This window comes from Hypanus sabinus, chromosome 18 (assembly GCF_030144855.1).
Source record: "Hypanus sabinus isolate sHypSab1 chromosome 18, sHypSab1.hap1, whole genome shotgun sequence".
NCBI lineage: Eukaryota > Metazoa > Chordata > Chondrichthyes > Myliobatiformes > Dasyatidae > Hypanus > Hypanus sabinus.
In genome coordinates, this window is record NC_082723.1 from 32,873,705 (window position 1) to 32,895,467 (window position 21,763).

At 43.4% G+C, this 21,763-nt stretch overlaps 1 protein-coding gene across 7 annotated transcripts in view; it reads right to left on the reverse strand.

Annotated features, from left to right (window-relative positions):
- The window catches only part of rgs3a (regulator of G protein signaling 3a), a 453,555-nt gene that overhangs the window by 365,900 nt on the left and 65,892 nt on the right, over window positions 1–21,763 (reverse strand). For 6 of the 7 annotated variants that reach the window (XM_059994026.1, XM_059994027.1, XM_059994028.1 and 3 more), the window contains 2 exons: window positions 20,735–20,802; window positions 4,415–4,496 (listed from right to left, as the gene is read on the reverse strand). In XM_059994026.1, coding sequence (XP_059850009.1) covers window positions 4,415–4,496; window positions 20,735–20,802 — 150 coding nt within the window. Of the gene's footprint in view, window positions 1–4,414; window positions 4,497–17,846; window positions 17,886–20,734; window positions 20,803–21,763 lie in introns of those variants that run through there. The other variant, XM_059994032.1, reaches the window with a different exon arrangement.

Consider the following 21,763-nt stretch of genomic DNA (forward strand, 5'->3'; position numbering starts at 1 on the left):
ATCGGACAATCACTGAACCTACATCAACCTTTGACAATCGGACAATCACTGACCTTACATCAGTCTGGGAGAATCGGACAATCACTGACCTTACTTCAGCCTGGGTCAACCGGACAATCACTGACCTTACACCAGCCTGGGTCAATCGCACAATCACTGACCTTCCATCAGCCTTGGACAATCGGCCAATCACTGACCTTACATCAGCATGGGATAATCGGCCAATCACTGAACTTAAATCAACCTGTGAGTATTTGACAATCACTGACCTTACATCAACCTTTGACAATCGGAAAATAAATGAGCTTACATCAGCCTCGGACAATCGGACAATCACTGACCTTATATCAGCCTGGGACTATAGGAAAATTACTGACCTTACATCAGCCTGGGACCATCGGACAATCACTGACCTTCCATCACCCTGGGAGAACCGGACAATCACTGAGATTACATCAGCCTGGGACAATCACACAATCACTGACATTCCACCAGCCTGGGACAATCGGACAATCACTGACCTTATATCAGTCTGGGAGAATTGGACAATCACAGACCTTACATCATCCTGGGACAATCGGACAATTACTGACTTTACATTAGCCTGGGACAATTGGACAATCACTGACCTTACATCAGCCTGGGACAACCGGACAATTACTGACTTTACATTAGCCTGGGACAATTGGACAATCACTGACCTTACATCAGCCTGGGACAACCAGACAATCACTGAACTTAGATCAGCCTGGGACAACCGGACAATCACTGAACTTTCATCAGTCTCGGATTATCAGCCAATCACTGAACTTACATCAACCTTTTACGATTTGACAATCACTGACCTTACATCGACCTGGGACAATCAGACAATCAATGAACTTACATCAGCCTGGGACAATGGGACAATCACTGTCCTTACTTCAGCCTGGGACATTCGGATAATCACTGACCTTACATGAGTCTGGGTTAATCAGACAATCACTGACCATTCATCATTCTGGGACAATCGGGGAATCACTGACCATACATCAGCCTGGGACAATCGGACAATCACTGACCTTACATCAACCTTTGAGAATCGGAAAATAAATGAGCTTACATCAGCCTTGGACAATCGGACAATCACTGACCTTATATCAGCCTGGGACTATAGGACAATTACTGACCTTACATCAGCCTGGGACCATCGGACAATCACTGACCTTCCATCACCCTGGGAGAACTGGACAATCACTGACATTACATCAGCCTGGGACAATTGCACAATCACTGACCTTACATCAGTCTGGGAGAATCGGACAATTACTGACCTTACATCAGCCTGAGACAACCGGACATTCACTGACCTTACATCAGCCTGGGATAATCGGCCAATCACTGAACTTACATTAGCCTGGGACAATCGGACAATCAATGAACTTTCATCAGCCTGGGACAATCGGACAATCACTGACCTTACATCAGCCTGGGATTATCAGCCAATCACTGAACTTACATCAACCTTTTACGATTTGACAATCACTGAACTTACATCAGCCTGGGACAATCGGACAATCACTGAACTTATATCAGCCTGGGACAATCGGACAATCACTGACATTACATCAGCCTGGGAGAATCGGACAATCACTGACCTTATATCAGCCTCGGACAATCACTGACCTTACATCATCCTGGGACAATCAGACTATCACTGACCTTAGTGGTATCCCACAAGAATCGGTTCTGGGACACCTACTTTTCGTGATTTTTATTATCAACCTGGATGTGGGGTTAGAAGGGTAGGTTGGCAAGTTTGCAGACGACACAAAGGTTGGTGGTGTTGTTGTTAGTGTAGAGGATTGTCGAAGATTGCAGAGAGACATTGATAGGATGCAGAAGTGGGCTGAGAAGTGGCAGATGGAGTTCAACCCGGAGAAGTGTGAGGTGGTACACTTTGGAAGGACAAACTCCAAGTCAGAGTACAAAGTAAATGACAGGATACTTGGTAGTGTGGAGAAGCAGAGGGATCTGGGAGTACATGTCCACAGATCCCTGAAAGTTGCCTCACAGGTAGATAGGGTAGTTAAGAAAGCTTACAGGGTGTTAGCTTTCATAAGTCGAGGGATAGATTTTAAGAGTTGTGAGGTAATGATGCAGCTCTATAAAACTCTGGTTAGTTCACACTTGAAGTACTGTGTCCAGTTCTGTTTGCCTCACTATAGGAAGGATGTGGAAACATTGAACAGGGGACAGAGGAGATTTACCAGGATGCTGCCTGGTTTAGAGAGTATGCATTATGATCAGAGATTAAGAGAGCTAGGACTTTACTCTTTGGAAAGAAGGATGATGAGTGGGGACGTGATAGCGGTGTACAAGATATTACGAGGGATAGACAGAGTGGGCAGCCAGCGCCTCTTCCCCAGGGCACCACTGTTCAGTACAAGAGGACATGGCTTTACGGTAAGGGGAGGGAAGTTCAAGGGGGATATTAGAGGAAGATTTTTCACTCAGAGAGTGGTTGGCACGTTGAATGCACTGCCTGAGTCAGTGGTGGAGGCAGATCCAATAGTGGAGTTTAAGAGACTACTGGACAGGTATATGGAGAAATTTAAGGTGGGGGGGGTTATAAGGGAGGCAGGTTTTAAGGGTCAGCACAACATTGTGGGCTGAAGGGCCTGTACTGCGCTGTATTATTCTGTGTTCTATGATCTACATTGCCTGGGACAATCAGACGATCGCTGACCTTACATTTCTAGCACTCACTCATTTCTTTTATCCTTTTCCACATTTCTTTGATCCCTCTGCACCTTTACTCATTCACCAGCATTTCCCCAAGCAGTAGCACACCAACTCACTAACTCACCCTCCACACATTAACCTACCCCTCCACACACCAACTCACTAATCCACCCCTCCACACACCAACTGACTAACCCATCCCTCCACACATCAACTCACTAACCCACCCCTCTACACACTAATACACCCTTCCACACACCAACCCACCCCTCTACACACTAATACACCCTTCCACACACTAACCCACCCCTCTACACACTAATACACCCTTCCACACACCAACCCACCCCTCTACACACTAATACACCCTTCCACACACTAACCCACCCCTCTACACACTAATACACCCTTCCACACACTAACTCGCTCCTCCACACACTAACCCAGCCCTCCACACACTAACCCAGCCCTCCACACACTAACCCAGCCCTCCACACACTAACACACCCCTCCACACACCAACACACCCCTCCACACACTAACCCAGCCCTCCACACACTAACCCAGCCCTCCACACACTAGCCCAGCCCTCCACACACCAACCCACCACTCCACACACCAACCCACCCCTCCACACACTAACCTACCCCTCCACACCCCCAGCCATCATTACTTTATTATTTTCTGTCAGTGTTAGGTACAGACAACTCCTGTGCCTAGTGTCACTGTATGGGCATACAATCAATCTGCTTATATAAGTTGTCTCATGTATTTTTATTTATTGTGATTTTTAATATTGTTGTGTCCTTTATCTTATTGTGTTTTTCTATGCTGCATCAGATCCAGGGTAACAATTATTTCATTCTTTTTTACACTTGTGTCTTGGTGGTGGATGGTCGTATGAGCAGCTGGTACATATCACAAGTCCTGGTTACACACCAGGCAGATAATCACTGAAGAGTATTGATAATGGCTGAGGGTCACTCGTCTTGTAAAGTCACAGTCCAGAAGAAGGCAATGGCAAACCACTTCTGTGGAAAAATTTGCCAAGAACAATCATGGTCATGGAAAGTCCATGATCGCTTCTGTCACATGGCTCGGAATGAACAAATGAACTGGAAATGACATTAAACAATCTTGAATCTTGAACCTTGAATTTTCCTCCCTCCTTCAGTCAAGAGCACCCATTTCTTAAGTCTTTAAATGTCTCCTGGCTTCCCACCTACCGGATATCTTTCTTTCAGTTACCAGGCTCCTAAATGGGTGCTATGCCACTGTTGTCAGCCTTGGAAATAGTTCCCTAGTACGATAAGACAGATTCTTGACCTCGCAATCTACCTTGTCACGACGTTCGCACGTTATGGTCTGCATGCACTGCACTCTCTCTGTAACCGTGACACTTATTCTGTTCTCTATCCTTGGTTTCCCTTTTACTACCTCAGTGTACTGATGTGGTGTACAAAACAAAGATTTTCATGGCACCTCGTTACATATGAGAATAATAAACCAATTTACCAATTTAAATGAATAGCTAACAACATTACTAAGTTCCGGTAATGTCCCCCCACCATTCATTGTAGGTTGTCTAGTGATTAGGCCATGGGATGCCGAGTGGTGGGGCTGGTTGGGCCAGGAGAGACTCACCCGAGCTTGAGCTCTAAATAAATAAATAATAAGATAACTCTCTTGCCTGGATCCACCGCTTGCACTCGGACTGGAGCGTCACAGCAAATAGTGAAGCCAAACCCATCCTTTCCTCGTGGGATCTTCACCTGAAACATGTAAAATCGGTGCAGAATCCCATCAGCGCCAGGACACGCTAATCAGTACAATTCATATCAATGGTCACTTGCAATCTTTATCATTTGTTTTGCTAAACTGCAATGTTATTAAGTGTTATTAATATCAAAGTTCACAGTAAATTTATTATCAAAGTACATAACATCTGTACATGGAGCACCGTCACAGGAAAGCAGCGTCTATCGCCAAGGACACCCACCATCCAGAACACGCTCTCTTCTCACTGCTGCCATCAGGAAGGAGGTACAGGAGACTTGGCACTCTCAGCACCAGGTTCAGGAACCGTTATTACGCCTCAACCATCAGGCTCCTGAACCAGCAGGGAGAACTTCACTCACCTCAATACTGAACTGATTCCACAGCCAATGGACTCACTTTGACAGACTCAATGGCTCACATTCTTAATGTTGTATGTTATTTATTTATTTACTTATTGTTATTATTAGCTTGCTTTTCTTTTTGCACTATTTGTTGTCTTTGCATATTTGTCAGTTTTTGTGTGTAGTTTTCCAATGATTCTATTCTGTTTCTTTATATCTGCTGTGAATGCCCGCAAGAATCGGAGTACCAGTGTGTTCCCGCACAGGTCCGGGGAAGAGCTTTGAAAAGCCAGTCCCTCTTGAAGAGGGGTACTGTCTAGCAGAGCGGTCATCGTGGGAGCGGCCATCGTCGAAGCAGTTTGAATCATCACAGCAGGGCTCCGGCAAGAACAGGCAGAGGCAAGGACAGGCAGAGGCAAGAACAGGTGGCGACAAGGACAGGTGGAGGCAAGAACAGGAGGAGGCAAGGTAAGTAGGTAAATTTATTTCTTATTTCTTTTTTTCTGAACCAACACTTGATAGAGTAGGGGGTACGTGTGCAGAGCCAGTGTTCTGTTCTGGGTGTCAGATGTGAGATTGCTCGGAAACCACCAGCCCCGATGGCCACATCTGTGCCAGGTGCATCGAGATGCAGCTCCTCAGAGACCACGTTAGGGAACTGGAGCTGCAGCTTGATGACCTCCGGCTTGTCAGGGAGAGTGAGGAGGTGTTAGACAGGAGCTTCAGGGAAGTAGTCACCCCAAGGCTACAGGAGACAGATAAATGAGCGACTGTCAGGAGAGGGAAGGGAGAATGTCAGGTGGTGGAGAGCATTCCTGTAGACATCCCCTTCAACAATAAGTACTTCATTTTGAGTACAGTTGTAGGGGATGACCTACCTGGAGGAAGCAACAGTGGCCATGCCCCTGGCACTGAATCTGGTCCTGTGTCTCAGAAGGGCAGGAAACAGAAGAGGATGGCAGCAGTAACAAGGGACTCGATAGTTAGGGACAGATAGATGATTCTGTGTATGTGTAAAAGGAAACATGGATGGTAGTTTGCCTCTCAGGTGCCAGGGTCCACAATATTTCGGAAAGCATCCACAATATCATGAAAATGCAGGGTGTGCAATCAGAGATGATGGCAAGAAAAAGGGATGAAGTCCTGAAAACAGAATACAGGGAGTTAGGAAGGAAGCTGAGAAGCAGGGTATCAAAGGTAGTAGCCTCGAGATGGCCGCCTGTGCCGAGCGACAGCGAGGACAGGAATAGAATGAGGTGGCAGATCAATGGGTGGCTGAAGAATTGGAGCAGGGGGCAGGGATTCAGATTTTGGGATAATTGGGACCTCTTCTGAGGCAGATGTGACCTGTACAAAAGGGATGGGTTGCACTTAAATCCAAGGGGGACCAATACTCTTGCGGGCAGATTTACTACGACTGCTGGGAGTGGTTTAAACTAATATGGAGGGGGGATGGGAACCAGTACGATAGAGTTGAGGATGAGCCAGCGGTTTACAAGTCGATGATGGGTGTAACATGAACGTAAGGACGGACAAGCCTCGTGGCACAATTACTCATCTCCATCTACCTCAGGCCACGAACCTATCAATCACCCTGGTGGGTTATTAACTGATGAGTTATTAACTTTCTGTGTAATCCATCAAAGAGTTGAACTGCATGTGCATGTAACGAGAGCTGTATAACTCATCTCCTTCTACCTTAGGCCACAAACTTATCAATCACCCCTCGTATAAGAGAAAAGATTAAATATGAGGGCAAACTAGCCAATAACATAGGAAACTAAAACTTTTTCTGTTATATAAATAATAAAAAGGAAGTAAGAGTTGATATTGGACCATTGGAAAATGATGCTGGTAATGCAGTAATGGGGGGCAAAGAAATAGCAAATGAACTTTACGGGCACTCTGCATCAGTCTTCACTGTGTAAGACACTAGAAGTGTGCCAGAGGTCTGTGAGTGTTAGGGAGCAGGAATGAGCACCATTACAAAGGAAAAAGTGCAAGGCAAACTCAAAGGTCTTGAGGTGGATAAGTCACCTGGACCAGATGGACTACATCCCAGAGTCCTGAGAGAGATTGCTGAAGAGATAACAGAAGTCATGATCTTTTAAGAATCACTTGATTCTGGCATGGTCTCGGAGGACTGGAAGATTGCAAATGTCATTCCATTCTTAAGAAGGAAGGAAGGCAAAAGAGAGGAAATTATAGGCCAGTTAGCCTAACCTCAGTTATCTGGAAAGTGTTACAGCCTATTATTAAGGATGAGGTTTCGGGGTGCTTGGAAACTATTGATAAAATAAATCAAAGTCAGCATGGTCTCTGTGAAGGGAAATCTTGCCTGACAAATCTGTTAGAATTCTTCGAGGAAGTAACAAGCAGGGTGGACAAAGGAGAGGCAGTGGATGTCATTTACTTGGACTTCCAGTCGGCACTTGATACGGTGCCACATTCGAAGCTGCTTAGCATGGTAAAATCTTATGGTGTTACAGGGAAGATACTGGCATGGATAGAGGAATGGCTGACAGGCAGGAGGCAGTGAGTGGGAATAAAAGAGGCCTTTTATGTTTGGCTGCCAGTGACTAGTGGTGTTCCTGAGGGGTCAGTATTGGGACCACTACTTTTCTCATTGTTTGTCAGTGATTTAGATAATGGAATTGATGGCTTTGTGGCAAAGTTTGCGGATGATACAAAGATAGGTGGAGGGGTAGGTAGTGCTGAGGAAGCAATGCAATTGCAGCAGGACTTAGACAAATTGGAAGAATGGGCAAAAAAAGTGTCAGATGGAATAGAGTGTTGGGAAATGTATGATAATGCATTTTGGTAAAAGGAGCAATAGTGTGAACTATTATTTAAATGGGGAGAAGGTTCAAACATCAGAGGTGCAGAGGGTGTTAGGAGTCCTCGTGCAAGACTCCCAGAAAGTTAAGTTACAGGTTAAGTCTGTGGCAAAGAAGGCAAATGCAATGTTGACATTTATTTCAAGGGGAATAGAATATAAAAGCAAGGAGATAATGCTGAAGTTTTATAAGACACTGATCAGGCTGCACTTGGAGAATTGTCAACAGTTTTGGGCGCCATATCTCAGAAAGAATGTGATTCAATTGGAGAGTCTCCATAGGAGGTTTATGAGGATGATTCTGGGAATGAAGGGGTTAACATGTCAGAAGTGTTTGGCAGCTTTGGGCCTGTACTCGCTGGAATTTAGAAGAATGTGTAGGGATCTCATTGAAACCTACCAAATGTTGAAAAGACTATATAGGGTGGATGCGGAGTGGATGTTTCCTAAGGTGGGGGTATCCAGAACTAGAGGGCACAGCCTCAAAATTGAGGGGCAACCTTTTAGAATAGAGGTAAAGAGGAATTTTTTAAACCAGAGAGTAGTGAATCTGTGCAATGCTCTGCCACAGACAGCGGTGGAGGCCAAGTCTGTGGGTATATTTAAGGTGGAAGTTGATCGTCTCCTGATCCATCAGGGCATCAAAGGATACGGCGAGAAGGCAGGTGTACAGGGTTGAGTAGGATCCGGGATCAGCCATGATGGAATGGTGGAGCAGACTCGATGGGCTGAATGGCCTAATTCTGCTCCTATGTCTTATGCTCTAAGAATATGTATCTCAGGGTTGTATATGGTGGCATACGATATATATAGTTTGATAATAAATTTACTTTGATGTTTTTGAATGTATTTGTCACCATGTACAACCCCAACATTCCGTTTCTTTCAGGCATTCCACAGTACAAGAAGGACATACAATAGGGTCAATGAAAACCTACACACAAACAACCAATGTGCAGATGATGAACTGTACATATACAAAAGAGGATAGTCACAATAAATAAATACCTTTAACCACAAGAGATTCTGCAGATGCTGGAAATCCAGAGAAATACACACAAAATGCTGGAGGAACTGAGCAGGTCAGGCAGCATCTATGGAGGAGAATAAACAGTTGATGTTTTGAGCTGAGACCCTTCATCAGGACTCATCAAGTCCTGATGTAAGGTTTTGGCCTAAATGTCACATCCTTATTCCCCTCCATAGATGTAGCCTGACCTGCTGAGTTCCTCCAGCATTTTGTGAGCGTTACTAAGTAATTTTAGTTTTCGCCCTGAGAGACTTTTCAATTTTCTGATATATTTTCTGTGAAGTTAACTGAATTCGTTGTTAGGGCAAACCTGAAGGACACCGAAATCTGTCATCCGAAACAGGTGAGTAACTCAGTTTAAGTATATTAATGAAGCTCTAATTAGATCATTTGACCTCTATCTCTTCCCTTAATAGTCATCTACATTAAACACTAACATCTTTACCCAACATTTATCTGCTGAGAATAAGATGAAAGTAGAATTTAACATAGAAATCCCAGAGAGAGAGAAATCGCTTATATAATGTTAAACTAATTCTTGGCAATTCTTTTGTGCATGACTTTTGACAAGTATGTTTTATTTTCCTTTGCGTTGTTAACACATGCAGCTGTGCTTTAAAGTGGCTTAAGAGACACAAAGTGCATCCTAACTCAAAAGCCCTTTAATTAGAACTCTTTACATGCCTGACACGTTCAGTGTTCAAAGAACTGCCGTCACTGAAATTCAAAGGAAGACCATGATATGCAGGAAGTGAACAAGGGAATTGAGGAAGCAAGGCCTCTGTCCGAACTTCTGACCTTACTCTTTCAAAAGGCACGAAGAGTGACACAGTAGCATAGAAGTTAGCACAACACATTGCAGCACCACCTCTAAGATCAGGGTTCAACTCCCACGGCCATCTGTAAGCAACTTGTACATTTTCTCCACAACCATTTGGGTTTCCTCTGGGTGCTTCGGTTTCCTCCCAGTCCAAAGACGTACAGGATAGGGTTATGCTACGTTGGCGCTGGAAGCTTGGTCTTCACAGATTTAAATTGTTGGAAATGACACATTGCACTATGTGTTTCAAAGTACATGTGTCAAATAGTGCATTATATTGGAAATATTCAGTCAATAAGGTACTATTTGTGGAGAAAGATACAGAAGTAATGGTCAATTATAATTAGCTTTCCATGGTTTCACCTATGGTCACCCACTAATCATCCATCCACTGCACAACGGTAACCCACCAATCACCCATTCTTTGCACACAATGTCACCAACCAATCACCCATTCACTGCACATGATGGTCAATAACCAATCAACCATTGTCTACACATGATATTCAATATTCACAGCCCATGATTTCACCCTCCAATCACCCATTGTCTATACATGATGATCAATAACCAATCACCCATTGTCTACTCATGATGGTCAATAGCCAATCACCCATTCACTGCACATGATGTCACCCACCAATCATCCATTGTCCATACATGATGATCAATAACCAATCACCCATGGTCTACTCATGATGGTCAATAACCAATCACTCATTCACTGCACATGATGTCACCCACAAATTACCCACTGTCTACATATGATGGTCAATAACCAATCACCTATTCAGTACACATGATTGTCACCCACCAATAACTTATTAACTGTACATTATGGTCACCCACCAATCACCCACTCATTGCACACAATGGAAAGTACTTACGGGGTATCCTGCCACTGGAAAGAAGCATCCAGCATCAATGACCTCCCCATCGCACCCCCCCCCCACTTCCACCACCATCTTGGCCATTCTCTTTTAAGAGACTCTTAGGTGTATGGAGCTTAGAAAATGAAGACAAGCAGCATGGAGAAGCATGGCGCCTGGTCAATGAGATCAGCAGACCGAAGAAGTCCCCATCAGGTCAAGTAAGTGGTAAAACAGCAGAGGACCATGTCCAGACATGGTTTACCCACTTCAGGAACCTGCTGGGAAGCCCTCCAATGATCACGGAAGAGGAGGAGGACATACCCACGAAACTAACGCAAGTCGACATCAATGATGGCCCATTCACCATTGAGGAACTGAAGAAGGCTAAATATGCACTCAAACAGGACAGGAGCGCTGGACCAGATGGGATACCACCAGATGTCCTTAAGAACTGCGAACTGGACAACATCTTGCTGGACGTATGTAGTACGGCAAAGATGAAAGGCGACAAACCAGAACAGTGGTCACTCTCAAACATTATCCCAGTCCCCAAGTCTGGATCCCTCACAAAGACAGATAACTACCATGGTGTCAGCTTGACCTGCATCTCAGCAAAGCTATACAATCGGATGATTCTGAACAGGATTCACACTGCCATTGACTCTAAGCTAAGGTTCAATCAGAAGTGCACAACAGTAATGCAAATACTTGCTCTCCATAGAATCATCGAGGAAGTCAAGAAGCACCAACCGTGCTTACTTTCCTCGATTTTGCAAAGCTTTTGACTCCATTCACCGAGGTAAAATGCTGAATATCCTGAAAGCTTACGGAGTGCCAGATCGTCTACTGAGAGCAATAGAGTCCAGCTGTACCAAGACCATGGAGAAAGTTGTATCACCAGACGGAGAAACAGCAGTGTTCGTGCTCCTAGCTGGTATGCTGCAAGGAGACACTCTGGCACCCTACATCTTTATAATCATCCTTGATTACACTCTACATCAAACTACCAAAGATCATGAGAAGCTTGGTTTTACCATAAAACCAGGACAAACCAAAAGGGTCAGACCAGTTACGCTCTCAGATCTCAATTTTGCAGATGAAATAGTCCTGCTCTCTGACCAGATGGAGGAAGCACAGCAGCTACTGACAAAAGTAGAAATTGAGTGCAATAAAGTTGGACTTCACCTAAGCACTAAAAAGACAGAGTACATGGCGTTCAACTGCAATGGAGGTACTTTCAAGACCGTAAAGAATGATACCATTAAGAAAGTCTAAGACTTCAAGTACCTCGGGTCAAGAATGATGAGTACGGAAAAGGACATAAAGATACGGAAGGTGCTGGGGTGGAGGGCTATGAACGACATGAAGGAAATCTGGAGGTCGAACCTGAGCAGAGGGCTCAGAAAGAGGATCTTCATAGCAGTCATAGAGTCCATTCTCACGTACGGATGCAAGACGTGGACACTCACCAAGACCATGAGAAAGTCACTAGATGGTTGCTATTCACAAATGCTCCGGATGGCTCTTGACGTGAGTTGGCAACAGCACATGACGAACGTCAAGCTCTAAGATGACCTACCGATGCTCACTACTAAAATCGAGGCGAGAAGACTGCAACTAGCGGAGCACTGTCTACGCCACCCTGAGCTCCCTGCCAGCCTAGTCATCACATGGGTGCTCAAGCATGGGTGGAGGAACCCTGGGCACCCTCCCAAGACTATGATCAACACGCTCCTAGAAGATAGTGGCGCAGCTAATGTAGATGAACTGAACACACTGATGAGGGAGATGGAGGAGTGGAGACTCCGTCATCGTGCCCAACACCGGCCCCCTGGGTCTGAGACAACGTCATAGTAGTAGTGGCAGTGGTAGCTTAGAAAAATAGAGGGTTATGTGGTGGGGAAGTTCAAGGCAGTTTTTAAAGTAGGTTACATGGCCGGCACAAAATTGTGGGCCAAGAGGCCTGTAATGTGCTGTAGATTTCTACGTTTCTTGCTGCTATCATTGGGCAAGAGCTATAGGAGCTATAGGAGCTATAGGAGCTTCAGAGTCACACCACCAAGTTCAACCATCCTGAATCTCCTGAGCCTGTGTGGATAACTTCACCTACTACAACTCTGAACTGATTCCACGGCCTACACACTTGCTTTCAGGGGCTCTACAACTCATGTTCTCAGTATCATTATTTCTTTTTGAATTTGCTTAATTTGTCTCCTTTTACACATTGGCTGTTTGTCATTTGTTTATGCATAGAATTTCATAAATACCATTGTATTTCTTGAATATATTGTAAATACTAGTCAGAAAATAAATTCCAAGGCTCAAAATGGTGGCATACAGGTAACTTGATAATAATTTTACTTTGACATTGAAATCTCATCTCAATGGCTTCCTGCACACACAAAAGCTGATGCCCAACATTAAAGTAACTGAATTTGGTTAGACTGATAGATAACAGTCAGTATGAAGCAGACAGGGTTAGATGGATCTAGTGAGGGAGAGAGGGATGAATGGATTGTGAGGGAGATAGGGATAGATGGATAGTGAGGGAGAGAGGGATAGATGGATAGTGAGGGAGAGAGGGATAGATGGATCTAGTGAGGGAGAGAGGGATGAATGGATTGTGAGGGAGATAGAGATAGATGGATAGTGAGGGAGAGAGGGATAGATGGATCTAGTGAGGGAGAGAGGGATAGATGGATAGTGAGGGAGAGAGAGATAGATGGATAGTGAGGGAAAGAGGGATAGATGATTAGTGAGGGAGAGAGGGATAGATGGATAGAGGGAAAGAGATAGATGGATAGGGAGATAGTGAGGGAGAGAGGGATAGATGCTCTATTGTCCTGTTTATTATTTATTGTAATGCCTGCGCTGTTTTGTGCACTTTATGCAGTCCTGGGTAGGTCTGTAGTCTAGTGTAGTTTTTTTCTGTGTTGTTTTTTACGTAGTTCAGTCTAGTTTTTGTACTGTGTCATGTAACACCATGGTCCTGAAAAAACATTGTTTCATTTTTACTATGTAATATACCAGCAGTTACGGTCAAAATGACAATAAAAGTGACTGGACTTGACTTGAGATGGATAGTGAGGGAGAAAAGGATAGGTGGATAGTGAGGGAGAAAGGGATAGATGGGTAGTGAGGGAGAGAGGGATAGATGGATAGTGAGGAAGAGAGGGATGGATGGATAGTGAGGGATCATTAAATGACAAACTTCTGAGCTATGACTTCAATGGAAGGTGGCCATCAGCTGCTTTAAATAGAAAGTGGTGGCAGGCTGTCAGAGGTAGGTAATAACTGATGGTTATGGGGCAATGACTATTCCTGAACTGGCTGGTGTGGGATCCAAGGTTTCTGCACCTCCTACCCAATAACAGCAGTGAGACGGGAGCATTGCCTGTTGGGTGGGTGTCCTTGGTGATGGGTGCTGCTTTCCTCGTAAATGAGCATCATGGTGGGGAGGGCTTTGCCTGAGTTGTTTCGACCACTTTCTGTACACTTTTTCCATTCCTGAACATTGGTGTTTTCACACCAGGCCATGATTCAACCAGTCGGGATACTCTCCACTGTTGGTCTACAGAAGTTCAGAAACAGAGTAACATAGAAAGCCTATAGCACAATACAGGCCCTTCGGCATGTCCCTACCTTAGAACCACCTAGGTTTACCCATAGACCTCTATTTTTCTAAGCTCCATGTACCTCTCCAGGAGGGTCTTAAAAGACCCTATCGTTTCCGCCTCCACCATCGCCACTGGCAGCTCATTCCACACACTGATCACTCTTAGCGTAAAAAACTTACCCCTGACATCTCCTCTGTACCTACTTCCAAGCACCTTAAAACTATGCCCTCTCATGTTAGCCATTTCAGCCCTGGGAAATAGCCTCTGACTATCCACACAATCAACGCCTCTCATCATCTTATACACCTCTATCAGGTCACCTCTCATCCTCCGTCACTCCAAGGAAAAAGGCAAAGTTCACTCAACCTATTCTCATAAGGCATGCTCCCCAATCCAGGCAACATCCTTGTAAATCTCCTCTGCACCCTTTCTATAGTTTCCATGTCTTTCCTGTAGCGAGGCAACCAGAACTGAGCACAGTACTCCAAGTGGGGTCTGACCAGTGTCCTATATAGCTGCAACATTACCTCTCAGCTCTTACACTCAATCCCGTGGTTGATGAAGCCCAGTGCACCATACACCTTCTTAATCACAGAGTCAACTTGTGTAGCAGCTTTGAGTGTCCTATGGACCTGGACCCCGAGATCCCTCTGATCCTCCACCTTGCCAAGAGTCTTACCATTAATACTATATTCTGCCATCATATTTGACCTACCAAACTGAACCACCTCACACTTATCTGGGTTGAACTCCATCTGCCATTTCTCAGCTCAGTTTTGCATCCTATCAATGTCCCACTGTAACCTCTGACAGCCCTCCACACTATCCTCAACACCCCCAACCTTTGTGTCATCAGCAAATTTACTAACCCATCCCTCCACTTCCTCATCCAGGTCATTTATAAAAATCACAAAGAGCAGGGGTCCCAGAGCAGATCCCTGAGGCACACCACTGGTCACTGACCTCCATGCAGAATATGACCTTTTGAACCTTTCATAAGCTCTTCTTTTCTTCTTGACTAGATTTACAACAGCCTTTGAGCATCATGATTCCCGTACCCTTTGCTAAGTCTACTGGGAAGAGTTTAAACTAGAATTGTTGGGGGGTGGGAACCAAACTGAAGACACTAGGGAAGAAGTGTTTGGCTCACAAATAGAGAAAGCCAGGAGACAGTGTGTGAGGGAGGATATACAGGTGATAGAGAACAAACACGCTCAGACCGAAGGTTTGAGATGCATCTATTTTAACGCAAGGAGTGTTGTGAACAAAGCAGATGAGCTTAGAGCGTGGATCAGTACTTGGAGATATGACGTGGTGGCCATTACAGAGACTTGGATGGCTCAGGGACAGGAATGATTGCTTCGAGTGCCGGGTATTAGATGTTTCAGAAAGGACAGGGAGGGAGGCAAAATAGGTGGGGGCGTGGCACTGTTGATCAGAGATAGTGTCACAGCTGCAGAAAAGGTGGATGCCATGGAGGGATTGTCTATGGAGACTCTATGGGTGGAAGTTAGGAACAGGAAGGGGTCAATAACTCTACTGGATGTTTTTTATAGGCCGCCCAATAGTAACAGGGATATCGAGGAGCAGATAGGGAAACAGATCCTGGAAAGATGTAATAATAACAGAGTTGTCGTGATGAGAGATTTTAATTTCTCAATATCAATTTGCATCTCCCTAGAGCAAGGGGTTTAGATGGGGTGGAGTTTGTTAGGTGTATTCAGGAAGGTTTCTTGACACTATGTAAATAATCCTACAAGAGGAGAGGCTGTACTTGATCTGGTATTGGAAAATGAACCTGGTCAGGTGTCAGATCTCTCAGTGGGAGACCATTTTGGAGATAGTGATCACAATTCTGTCTCAAGGCTGTAATAAATCTAGTCAAGAAGAAAAGAAAAGCTTACAAAAGGTCCAGAGAGCTAGGTAATGTTAGAGATCTAGAAGATTATAAGGCTAATAGGAAGGAGCTTAAGAATGAAATTAGGAGAGCCAGAAGGGGCCATGAGAAGGCCTTGGTGGACAGGATTAAGGAAAATGCCAAGGCGTTCTACAAGTATGTGAAGAGCAAGATGATAAGATGTGAGAGAATAGGACCAATCAAGTGTTTTAGTGGGAAAGTGTGTATGGAACTGGAGGAAATAGCAGAGGTACTTAATGAATACCTTAGTTCAGTATTCACTATGGAAAAGGATCTTGGTGATTGTAGTGATGACTTGCAGCAGACTGAAAAGCTTGAGCATGTAGATATTAAGAAAGAGGATGTGCTGGAGCTTTTGGAAAGAATCAAGTTGGATAGGGTCTTTTAAGAGTCTTTTGGATAGGTACAATAGAGGGCCATAGGTAAACCTAGTAATTTCTAAGGTAGGGACATGATGGGCACAACATACATCGGTGATATTAAACCTGATTCTGATTCTGACATTTGACTGTGGCTCATTAGAGTCCAGCAGCCAGCCACAGCCAGATCTGTTGAGACAGCATCAGAAGCACACACACAAAAATGAGAATCTCTTTAATCCCTGCAGGCCCCTCCTCCACAGTGAATGATATTTATTTATTTATTTACCTTGAGATAACCTTCCAGCCCACACTGCCTGATTACACCCATGTGAACAATTAACCTTCTAACCCGTACGTCCTTAGAAAGGAAGCTGGAGAACCCAGAGGAAACCCATGCAGTCATAGGGAAAATGCACAGATCCCCTCCAGACAGCGGTGGGAATTGTACCCAGGTCGCTGGGGCTATAAATTGTTTCACTAACTGCTCTGCTACTGTGGCACCCAGTGCTAAAATGCCCCATCGCCCTGGTGCTAAATTGATAGTGTTAAAATTATAGACAGACAAAAGTGTATTGGAAAATGGGTGGCACTGGGGTGGAGCTCTGCATGAACTGTTTTGGTATTAACTTGTCTAACTACAGACATCTGTATCAATCTGCAATTCCCGTTGTGCTAAACCTAGTTATCTGCTTCATCTAATGCTTTCTCCGTGGAGAAATAGGTGAAGTAACAGTTGAAAGCCACATCCTGGGACTGAGGACACATCAGCGGAGTCTCGGAATGAGACTGCCCCAGAGTACGGCAGCTCTCCCACAGACCAGGCAGCCTGGCTTTCTGCCATTAGTGTAAGTTGCTGGGAGTAATGACAGCTACCAACATCCCAGGTCTCGTACCCTTGATCCTAAATCAGCACCCTCTCAAGTATTACACATATTCTGCAGAAATTCTGGAATTCTGGGGGTCGTATAAACTCCATTTCTAGTTTCCATAATTACTGAAGGAAAATTATTTTACACCTATGACAATTCTATGCATTGTTGTTTAATATCACCACCTCCAATGAATCTTGTTCAAAGATTGCACCAGAAATTACACTGAGCTAGAACATTAACGTACATACCTAAAAATATCAGGATTTAAACTCAAGTTAAAAGGTGTTATTTAAGCAGCATCAGTTTATGGACGTACAATAAAAAAAGCTATCTTATGTATTTACTGTATTTATTATGTCATTTTTATTAGTGTGTCCTTTATCCTATTGTGGATTTTTAGTGCATTGGATCTAGAGTAACAATTATTTTGTTCTCCTTTACACTCGTATACTGGAAATGGCATTAAACTATATTGAACCTTAAACCAATTTATTTCTATGTTGTCAGTTATACATCTGTACTATCTATTTTACTCCAGAAAAATTAAATGGGAAATGAGCCACAAAAAATACCAAACTTCACTAAATTTTGAAGTACTGTAGTACATACAGGACAAACTTTCTTAACAACTCTTAAGAATATGTTCATTTAATAAGAAGTTGATAAATGGTCTACCTGTTGCCCAATTGCCTGGAGCATTGCTGAGTTCCTCCTTCTCTGGGCAGAGAAGTCTTCTATGCTGTGGTTGCTGCTTTTCTACAGCAACTACCTCAGTTTGCAGAGCGGTCCACTTTTACAGACCTGATCTTTTTTTCAAAGGTCTGAACACCCCTAGCATGTTCTATGAAATGCTGCGCAAGTTCAATGAATTACTGGACACTGAGCATTTCCCAAAGCTATATGCTCCTGATTTAAAAGTTGCAGAGAGGAATGAAATTTACTTGGCAAAGTCACCCATGGGAACCCAGATTTAGAAGAATCGCAGGAAACAACCTTTCGCCTCCCAAGCCCCCGGCTCTGTCGTATGGCTCGGAATGATAAGCCAGAGAGCTTCCTGCCAGTTTCACTTAGCTGCAACTAACTAACTTTTATGTCACATTGGTTTCTATGAAGTGCTCAGTATTCCTTTGGTTCCCCCTCATCTCTGCTCTCTGTCCCTTCTTGCATATTTACGTATTGAAGATAAAACTCGAAGTTGAATCCTGCAAGCATACTTTGATAATAAATTATCAGAAATGTTTAATATATTATTCCTAATAACCAAGGGCAAAATCATTCCCTGATTAGTGGTAACATTGTAACTAGGATTACACAAATATTAGTTCAGGCAGCAATATCACTAATATTCATCAGATTTAGCACAATAGTAGATTAAAAGGGCAATTAAATTAAAGAAACACGAGATTCTACAGGTGCTGGAAATCCAAAGCAACACACACAAAATTCTGGAGGAACTCAGCAGGTCAGGGAACTTCTATGGAGAGGAATAAACAGTGGAGACCCTTCATCAGAACTTCATAAGGGTTTCTAAATTGAAGAACCCTTTTTACATTTGAAAGATTTCAGACTCTAAAATAAAGATTTTCAGTCGCACTTCCTGGTTGCCTGTGGCTCAGTCTTGTTTGTGAGTGATTAACACGATTAAGGCTCGGACAAGGAAAAGCTAAAAGCACAAAGTGCTTGGTGGGAAGGGATGCTGACGATATTCGTTGAAACAATAATTGGAATGATTAATACCATAAAATTCCCTCTGAGAATATTATAAAAATTCAAAACATGGAGTGTTGCAAAAGAGAATTTGATGTTTAAGTAGGGCCCAGTATAAACACTGTTAAATTGAGCTTCCTATTTCAACTAGACTGTTTAATTTATTATTTCCCATCTTTGTCTTACACATAAATCATAAGCAAAACATTTCTTTCTGCATGACAATCATTAATGAAAAAGAAACACAAGGGACCCTTCATAAAATGGACTATACTCTATTAGAATAGTATAGAATTTCCCCAACTCCAATGAGAAGCACAAGCACTTCAAATTTAAAAATGGGAAACATTTTAAAATTTTTCTTCTAAGATAAATCTTTACAAAAGTATTCCAGAAATATTAGATGTGACAGTACAGTATACACCATTACTGATCCATTCAAGCACTGTTCCCTCAGCATAAGACTTGAATCAGACAGTGAGGTTGGTTAGAAATCTGGAAAATGGCTGACTGATTGCATCACGGCCCGGGATGGAAAACCAATGCCCAAGAACAGAAAAATGTACAGGAAGTGGTGAATACAACGCAGTCCATCACAGGCAAAGCCCTACCCACCTTTGAGCACATTTACAAGGAGGCGTTGCCACAAGAAAGCAGCATCCACATCAAAAACCCCCACCATCTAGGCCATGCTCACTTCCCACTGCTACCATCGGGAAGGAGGTGCAGAAGCTGTGGGTCTCATACCACCAGGTTCAGGAATATTTAATACCCTATAGTCGTCAGGCTCCTGAACCAGAGTGGATAACTTCACTCAATGTTTCAGGTACGACTTCTTCCCCTCTGTTGTCAGATTTTTGAATGGAAAGAGAACCCTCTGCCTTCTTCTGGACAGTTTTTTTAGAGGATAGGTGACCCAGCCATTATCAGTACTCCTCAGAGATTGTCTGCCTGGTGTCAGTGGTCGCAGAACCAGGACTTGTGATATGTACCAGCTGCTCGTACGACCATCCACCACTTGCTGCCATGGCTTCACGTGACCTTGTTTGGGGAGCTAAGTAAGGGTGATCTGCAGGCTAGCGGAGGGAAAGAGCGCCTTACACCTCCTGTGGTAGTGATGTATCGCCACCTGCCACCCAATAATAATGATGATGACTTATTTCATCTTAATATAATTTATAGTATATTTATGTATTGCACTGCACTGCTGCCACAAAACATCACCTTTCATGGCATACATCAGTGATAATAAACCTGATTCTACAAGTCCATGATGACCACCATCTACATTCAAGCTAAAATCCTATTTTCCAGCAGGAAAACTTCTTCACTCAGAGGATAGTGAGAGTGTGGAATGAGCTGCCAGTGGAAACGGGTTCAATTTCAAGATTTAAGTGAAATTTTGGATAGGAGGGGTATTAAGGGTTATGGTCCAGGTGTAGGTCAGTGGGACAATGCCAGCATGGACTAGATTGGCCAAAAGGCTTGTTGCAGTACTGTAGATCTCTATGACACTTACCCATATCCACTTGTAATCCATGTAAAGTATCTAATATATCTGCCTCAACTACTTCCTCTTTCAGCTGGGTCCAAATGTCCGCCACCCACTGTGAAAAAATGTTGCCCCTGACTAAACTAGAAGTTAAAAACTTACTGGACAAATATTAACCGCCATGGATTTATATGTCAACATTTCTAATCCATGAAATATTTACCAAGGCACTTAATCAAAATAAGAATATAAATCTACATAAAAACCTTCAAAATTGTAAGAAGTACTGATTTGTTTAATAAATGTGACAAAGCACAAGTGACATAACTTTCCCCTGACACTCCTGGCAAAGGTACAAGCATACCTTTAATTGCAGCATATCTTCAATGCCTCTGTTCTCATTTTCTCCAATGTAATTTCTTAAAGCAGGACCTGAAACAGACAAATAACCTTGTCATTCTTAAACGATTGTCCTACATTTCCAAAATAAATCTTCTCAGTCCATTTTGTTCACATATCTATGTGAAGATCATTCCACTGACATCATGTTTATCATCTGCATTCAAATCTATCATAACTTACAAACAGTCATTATATTGAATATTAAGTCCAGGATCAAAACAAAAACAATCAATTATTTCCATTGAAAATATACTTATCTCAGAAATGTCCAATTGTGAAGTACGGAGGAGTCATTTGAACGCAATAAAATACACAAATACACCCGGTAGCCACTTCATCAGGTACACCTGCACACCTACTCATTAACACTAATATCTAATCAGCCAATCACGTGGCAGCAACTCAATGCATTAAAGCATGCAGATGTGGTCAAGAGGTTCGATTGTTGCTCAGATCAAACATCAGGATGGGGAAGAAATGTGATCTAAGTATCTTTGACTGTGGAATGATTTTTAGTGCCAGATGGAATGGTTTGAGTGTCTCGTAAACTGCTGATCTCCTGGGGTTTTTCATGCACAACAATTCTAGAGCTTACTGAGAATAGTATGAAAAACTAAAATCATCCAGTGAGCAACACTTCTGTAAGCAAAACACCTTGTGTTAATAAGAGTCGGGGGGAATGGACAGACTGGTTCAAGCCAACAAGAAGGCGACAGTAACCCAAATCAGTGGTGTGCAGAAGAGCATCTCTGAATGCACAACATGTTGAGCCTTAAAGTGGATAGTCTACAGCAGCAGAAAGTCATGAACATACCATTGCAAAGAAAAAGTTTGTGAACCCTTTGCAGTTATCTGGTTTTAGACAATAGACAGTAGGTGCAGGAGTAGGCCATTCGGCCCTTCTAGCCAGCACCGCCATTCACTGTGATCATGCCTGATGCATTAATTACTCATAAAATGTGGACTGATCTTCATCTAAGTCACAATAATA